The sequence below is a fragment of the Suricata suricatta genome, chromosome 16 (genome assembly GCF_006229205.1).
Source record: "Suricata suricatta isolate VVHF042 chromosome 16, meerkat_22Aug2017_6uvM2_HiC, whole genome shotgun sequence".
NCBI classification, from domain to species: domain Eukaryota; kingdom Metazoa; phylum Chordata; class Mammalia; order Carnivora; family Herpestidae; genus Suricata; species Suricata suricatta.
The window spans coordinates 45,279,689-45,286,421 of record NC_043715.1 but is presented as its reverse complement, the minus strand read 5'-3'; the positions used below and the strand labels follow the sequence as shown (position 1 = coordinate 45,286,421).

The 6,733-nt window shown below is 59.7% G+C and overlaps 2 protein-coding genes across 2 annotated transcripts in view; one reads left to right on the top strand and one right to left on the bottom strand.

The window, feature by feature from the left end:
* The first annotated feature begins 1,536 nt into the window (after positions 1 to 1,536).
* On the top strand, positions 1,537 to 2,869 carry SYCN (syncollin). The gene is made up of 2 exons (XM_029925608.1): positions 1,537 to 1,951; positions 2,713 to 2,869. Exons 1-2 carry the CDS (start codon positions 1,557 to 1,559, stop codon positions 2,720 to 2,722), a joined length of 405 nt encoding a protein of 134 aa, XP_029781468.1. The 5' UTR covers positions 1,537 to 1,556; the 3' UTR covers positions 2,723 to 2,869.
* A 785-nt stretch (positions 2,870 to 3,654) lies between these two features.
* The window catches only part of NCCRP1 (NCCRP1, F-box associated domain containing), a 3,324-nt gene continuing 245 nt past the window's right edge, over positions 3,655 to 6,733 (bottom strand). Inside the window, exons 2-7 of the mRNA XM_029925659.1 lie at positions 6,553 to 6,707; positions 5,922 to 5,984; positions 5,789 to 5,840; positions 5,135 to 5,230; positions 4,437 to 4,575; positions 3,655 to 4,309 (exon numbers count right to left, since the gene is read on the bottom strand). Coding sequence (XP_029781519.1) covers positions 4,169 to 4,309; positions 4,437 to 4,575; positions 5,135 to 5,230; positions 5,789 to 5,840; positions 5,922 to 5,984; positions 6,553 to 6,707 — 646 coding nt within the window. The 3' untranslated portion in view covers positions 3,655 to 4,168. The remainder of the gene's footprint in view (positions 4,310 to 4,436; positions 4,576 to 5,134; positions 5,231 to 5,788; positions 5,841 to 5,921; positions 5,985 to 6,552; positions 6,708 to 6,733) is intronic.

The following is a 6,733-nucleotide window of genomic DNA, read 5'->3' as shown; positions in this document are numbered from 1 at the left end:
TTGAGCTCTTACTGTGTGCCAGGCACCATGCTCAGGGCTGACATAGTGACGGTGATGGCAAATGCCCACATGTCCCTTAGCAAGGCCTTACTCTTAGTGCTGTCATGGGGATTAACTCATTGACCCCTTACACCGGCATCCAGAGGTGGCTGCCATCACTGTTGCCCTGAGGCCCTGCTCAAAGACGAGTTGGGATTTGGCCCGGGCAGCCTGGCTCCGCTGGCTGCTCCTTTCCCCCTCCCCCTGCACTTTCTTCCATCCTTTGTAATCTTCATAGTGATCCTATCGTACGAGAAGAAATATCACCCATGAAATTTTTTTATATTTATTTATTTAGCTTGAGACAGAGAGAGAGAGAGAAAGAGAGAGAGAGAATCCATGCAGGCTCCATGCCATCAGCACAGAGCCCAACATGCGGCTCGATCTCACAAATCTGAGCCAAAATCAAGAGCCAGATGCTCAGTCAACTCGGCCACCCGGGTGCCCCGAAATATCACCCATTTTACAGATGAGGAAACTGAAGCCCAGGCTTGGCCTTACCCACAGATCCACAGACTTGAACCACTGATTATTGATGGGGTTTGTCCACTCTTGTCTCCCCCTCCAAGGTTTGCCTTTCTTGCGGGGGGGGGGGGTGTTTGACATCTTCTTGCCAATTTGTAAGCATGCTTTATATATTAGAGCCATTATATTTAAAAAAATTTTTAATGTTTATTTATTTTTGAGAGACAGAGAGAGACAGAATGCAAGCAGGGGAGGGGCAGAGAGAGAGAGGGAGACACAGAATCGAAAGTGGGTTCCAGGCTCTGAGCTGATGCGGGGCTCAGACTCACAAACCACGAGATCATGACCTGAGCTGAACTCGGATGCTCAACCGACTGAGCCCCCCAGGCGCCCCTGTTACAGCCATTATTTATTATTGATACACTGTCCCAAGTATTGCGATCTTATGCCCCCCCGCCCCCCCAGGCTCTCTGTAGGTTGCCCTGCAGTGGTAAAAACCTAGTGTTGTGCAGACATGTCTGTTTCACGGATCCGGGTTCCCACCTTGGTTGGGAATCTCTCCGGTTCTCCCTTCCTCTCCCTTCCCCTCCAGGGCCTCTCTCTCCTTATCTCCAGCTTCTCCTTTCCCAGGGTCCTGTGTCCTGACTAGGGGACTTGCCCAGCCTGGAAATCCAGCCCCCTACCCCTCCCACTCCGCTGGCCTCTCCTCGAAGTGGGGGGTGGGGGGAGAGGGCGTTGTTCCAATCTCTGTTGGTTTTCTCGGTACCTAGACCTCAGAAGGCTATGCTGCCCTCCTCTTCCAAGAGACTCGTTCCCAAGTCCTGATCATCGACTTTTTAAAAATAATATTTGCCACGCGACACTTAAGTTACTAAGTTGTCTACAAATCTGTCCATCGCGTGTTCATGGGCTGTGGGTTTCCGGCCTGGGTTAGCAAGGTCTCCCGCGGGGGAGGGGGAGGCGAGGGAGGGCGTCCTTATCTCGCAGCTTCTCCGTTCCCACGGGCGAGGCGCATAAAAGCTCGCAAGGACGCGCGGCCCCGAAGTGTCGCCATGTCCCCGCTGTGCCCACTGCTGCTGGCCCTGGCCCTGGCGGCTGTCCCCGGCGTCCGGGCCGCCTGCCCGGTGCCCACCGACCTCAAGAGGCCGGACGGGACGCGCACGTGCGCCAAGCTCTACGACAAGAGCGACGCCTACTACGAAAACTGCTGCGGGGGCGCCGAGCTGTCCATTGAGCCCGGCACCGACCTGCCCTTCCTGCCCTCCGACTGGAACAACGTCGCCTCCTCGCTCGTGGTGGCCCCGCGCTGCGAGATCACCGTGTGGTCCCTGCGTGGCAAGGCCGGCAAGACGCGCAAGTTCTCGGCTGGCGCCTACCCGCGCCTGGAAGAGTTCCGCAAGGGCATCTTCGGGGACTGGTCCAACACCATCGCGTCGCTCTACTGCAGGTGCCCGCCTGCGTCCCAGGGGGACCCCCGGCCCCCTGAGCCCCTGACCCACGTCGGGACTCCCTAGAACCAACCCCGGAGGGCCCCCTTCTCCTCCCCGCATCCTTCCCCCCACAAGCCCACGCCCTTTGGATCCAGCTCAGGGATTCTGCGACTCAGAAGCTGAACCCCCCCTCCAGCCCGCCTCCCACATCCCTGATTCCTCCACCTGCCAGGCTGCCGGAGGCGCAGCCCTAGGCCTGGCTTGGAGATGGGGAGCCACCAATCTCTCACCCTGGAGCCCCCAGAACCAAAACCAGTCATCCCACCCCCAGATCATCAGGCTCCTGGAGCTCTCAGATGCAACTCTGGGACTCCTGGACTTGCAGGACCCCAAACCCAGTTCTAGGAACCCCCCGGCACCATTCATACTTCCCATCCACCTAGACCCTCGGGATGGGCCTCAGCCCTGGAAACCGGTCCCAGAGTCCCTGTTAGGGTTCTGGAGTCCTCCAGACCCAACTTTGGGGGCCCCTGACCTGACTCTGCACTCTTGCATGCAAGCTCCCAGCCCTTGGGGCCCTGTGTTGAATCACAGCTCTCTCCAAGACCACCCCGCCTGTTCGGCCCCCCTCCCCCACAAGAGCTCCCAGGACACCTGGCTCCTGAACTTAGAGCCCAGCCCCAGCCTTTCACCCCATCTCAGCCTTTTAGAAGCCCCCATGCCCTGGATCTTGGAGCCCCTGCCATCCCCGCAGTGATCGTTTTTTACTCTGTTGCAGGTGTTACTGATTCCTTAGAGGGACTTCATCTCCAGCCCCCACAGAATGCCGAGGCCCTCAGCTGGGCTGTGCTGAAGGCCCCAGTCCCAGGAGGAGAGAACTTTCTGCCTGCCCCAACCCTGTCTTCCCTACAATATAGAGAGCCTGTGTGAAGTTACCCCTGTCTGCCATCTACTCGTGCTTGGGGCCCAAGACACAGGACGGGGGTGGCGGGGGAGGGGGGTGGCCGAGAGAGCAGGGGGGTCAGGCCTGCACCAGCCTATACTTGGGACAATGCCATAGGTGGGGACATACTCATAGATTCTGCCATGGATTTAGATGTGCGCAACGGCACATGTCCTCAGGACAGGCGTGTGACATGTACCGTTGGCTGACTGCTAAACCTGAACATGCTTCCCACACTTTTTGGTAGATGGCCCTTCAGCTGTCCTGACCTGCCAGGGACCTCCAGAGACCCTCAGGATTCACGCATGGACCAGCAAGATGCCTTCAAGGACCCTGCCCCAGGGTCTCCTGCGAGATCTGGCCAGAGCCCAGGACTTAGCAGTGGTTAGACTTTCAGTCTCTCTTTCCCCAACTCATGGAAAAAAATTTGGTTCAAATTTGCCATCTGTCTTGCCACTGTCCCCAGTGATGATGGCCCTCAATGAATACCAAACCTTGCTGGGTTTGGGGACTCTGCAGAAAGGAGGCAGAGAAATGAGGGTCTTGTGGGGAAAGGTAAGGGCTCTAGGGGCTGAGAACGTGGGGTTGCAAGGAGAAGGGAAAGGACAGTCTGAGACTAAGAGATACAAGATGAGAGGTAAGTGGAGATGTCAAGAGGCTGTAAAGTGGGGACCTGTGAAGAGGTCAGAGGTCAAGGGCGGTGCAAAGGGCACAGGGGCACACGATCTGAACTCCATGACATTCTGAAGGAGCAAAGACCAGGGAAAAGACTCAGCATCCTTGCATACCTGAATTTATTCATCAACCCATAAAGATTTATGAAGCACCTACTACGTGTCGAGTGCTCACCCAGGAAGAAGTGGCCACCGCCCTCAGCCCCTCTGGAGCTCAGACAGTGCAGGAGAAAGACCAACGAGTCAGCCATTCGAGGGTGTGTGAAGACGTCAGTGAGGAGCCGAGGGCCAGGCAGGAATGAGGGGCCCAGGGGGTGGCAATGGATCAAGGAGAAGCTGAGGGGTCATGAAGGTACTAAGGGAACAGGTGGGGAGCATCGAGGAGGTGCTAAGAGAATGAGGCAGAGCCAGAGGGTCGAGGAGGAGGCGCTAGGAGGTAAGGGCTTCTAAGCCTCAGGGAGGTGAAAGAGAGAGAAGTGATCAAAGTGGTCAGGAAACAAGGAGATACTAAGGGGTCGGGGAGGTGCAAAGGGTCAGGGAGGTGCTAAGGGATCATGAACGTGTCAAGGCAGGGGACAAGGGAGACCAGGGGTCGGAACAGGCCCAGAGCTCGCCAGTCACTCCCTGAACTGCACAGACACAGAGGAGTCGGTCACCCTGGTCCGCCGCAGCCCACTGGGCTCCCTCCGGTTCTTGGTCTTGTGCAGGAAGTGGACAAACCGCACACCAGGGCCGTACTGGCGGAACACGTGCGACACCTGTGGCGGCGCCCAGGGGTGGGGAGAAGCCCTGGTCAGGGACCCGAGACCCCCGCTCTCGTACCTCCGCCCTCCCTGAGGTGACGTGAACACATGTCTGGGGAAGGCAGTGGGGACAGAGCCTCACCTGGACCCAGCAGCCGGGGCGGCCTCTCCCGGAGGCGCGGGGGGCCACATGATGCTGCGCGATGACCGTGCGGCGGTCGGCCGCCAGCAGCCACACGTGCAGCTCGTAGACACACGTGTCCAGTCGGCTGTCCTCGTACCTGTGGGCGGGGTCCAGGCCTTCAGCGGCCGCGACAGCCCCAACGTCCCGCCCCACCCCTGGCCCAGATGGCCATTCTGCACACACACTCACTGGCACCCACGCCGGGCCCCCTGGGCTGGGTGGCACTGGCAACACAGCAAGATGGCCCCACACCCTGCCCTCGTGGGGGGACAGCCCCATGGGGGAGGCAGACCTGTCACCGGACTGTGAAACCAAGAATGATCGGGGCTGGGAGCAGGGAGGCCTGGGGCACATAATGCATCTGGCTGACCCAGCCCGAGGGTAGTCAGGAAAGGATTCTTGTGTGACCCCGCGTAATCGAACCCCAAAGGATAAGGAGGAATTTATTTCGAGAACAGAGGCTGACAAGCATCTCAGAAGGAAGGAACAGCCTCCCGCCTGGCACCTCTCAAAAGCTGGGAGTCTCGGGGCGAAGGGGCTAGCGTGAAAGGCAGGGCTGGACCGGGCAGCGGTGTGACAGTCTTGGTCGATGAGCTCAGACCCAAGGGGAGGGCAGGGGACCTGGCAGGACAGGCTGGCCGGGCAGGGGCACGTACCAGTCCATGACCGTGATGTCCGGCTGCTCGTCGTCAAGGAGCTCCTCCCACAGGCCCTCGGCCAGGAGATCCACACACTGCTGCTTCACGGTCCAGCTGTGGGAGGGCGCGGGGAGGTGAGGCCTGGGGCCCGCTGGGATCCTAGCACCCTCGCAGAGACACCAGGAGCACCCACATCGGGGTGCCGAGCACTTCCTTAACAGCACCTTACAGTCTCAGTTTCCCCTGTTCCCCTCTGAGGGCCATCCCTTCCAAACCCCATGATGCAGATGAGAAACCGCAAAGAAGGGGCCTGGGATCCCAGCCCAGGCGCGTGTGACTCTGAGCCCCTGTGTTACCCCACCTCATAACGTGTAGAAGTGAGGCTCAGCGGTTTAATGGAGAATAAGCGGCGGCCTGGGTGACCCCCTCCAAGGGAAAAAGGTTGAGAAAACAAGGGTAAGAGCTGTTATTTATTGAACATCTACTTTATGCAGGCAGGGCCTAGCTAGCCAGACCCTACGCTGTGTTCTGTGAGCATTCTCTTGTACGCCAAGCCCTGTGCGCAGAGCAGGAAACGGAAGCCCAGGAGGGCCAAGGCCGTTTCTCTAGGCCCCACAGAGGGACCCTGGGTGCAGGGACCAAACGCAGGCCATGTGCATCCTGGCTGCTCACCTGAGGTTCTGCTGGAGCTTTTCGGTCCTAATGTACCATCCTTGGAAGTTGCCTGGCAGGTGGAGGAGCAAAGGGTTAGAACACGCACAATCCCCAGGACTGCCCCCTCCCCTGGGCACCACCGTGCACTCACCCAGAGTATCCAGGGGCTGCTGGGTGGGACCAGTAGGGGGTGCTGGCTCATAAATGTTGATGCCTGAAACGCACAGGTGAGTGGAGCCTCAGGCAGGCTGAAACTGCCTCCAGCGCCCCCCTTTCCCCCTCCGGGCCGCGCAGGCCTCCCTCCCCCGAGGGCTCTGCTGGAAAGGCAGGAATCTGCGCCAGACCAGACCTGCCTGGCAGGGACGTGTGAGTCAGAGCCCTGCCAGAACCCTGAAAATGTCCTGGGGGGGGGGGAAAGGATGGTGCGGGTGAAGGAGGGTGGAAGGCGGAGGGCGTCCTGGTGAGACAGAGACAGAGGGACGGAGAGGCATCTAGAGAAAGAGACAGAAATACAGGCGGAGGGAGGCAGGGAGAGAGGTAGACAAACAGGGTAAGACAAAGATAGCAGGGACAAAAGATACAAAAGGAGACAGAAGGCTGTGCAAGGGGGAACGAAGAGACGTGAGGAGACGGAGAGGGGCACAATGACGGGAGTGACAGGGAAGGATGCAGAGAACCGAAAAAAAGAGCGCGAGAGGCGAAGAGGAGGAGACCGACGGTCCGAGTGTGCGGCGCGCGCGGCGGAGGCGGCGCCCCGCGCTTGGCGCCCCGCGGTCCCGCACCTTCGGGGTTGGGCGAGCGCAGCAGGTTGCGGTGGAGCGGCCGCCGCAGGAACAGCAGCTGCCAGGTGAGGCTCGGGGGCAGCTCCAGGCTCCCGCCGGGGGGCCGCCACTCCTCCAGCAGCAGCTGCCGGGCGTAGGCCTCCGACGGCTGCTGCTCGGGCCGGGGGGACCCGGGGGTCTC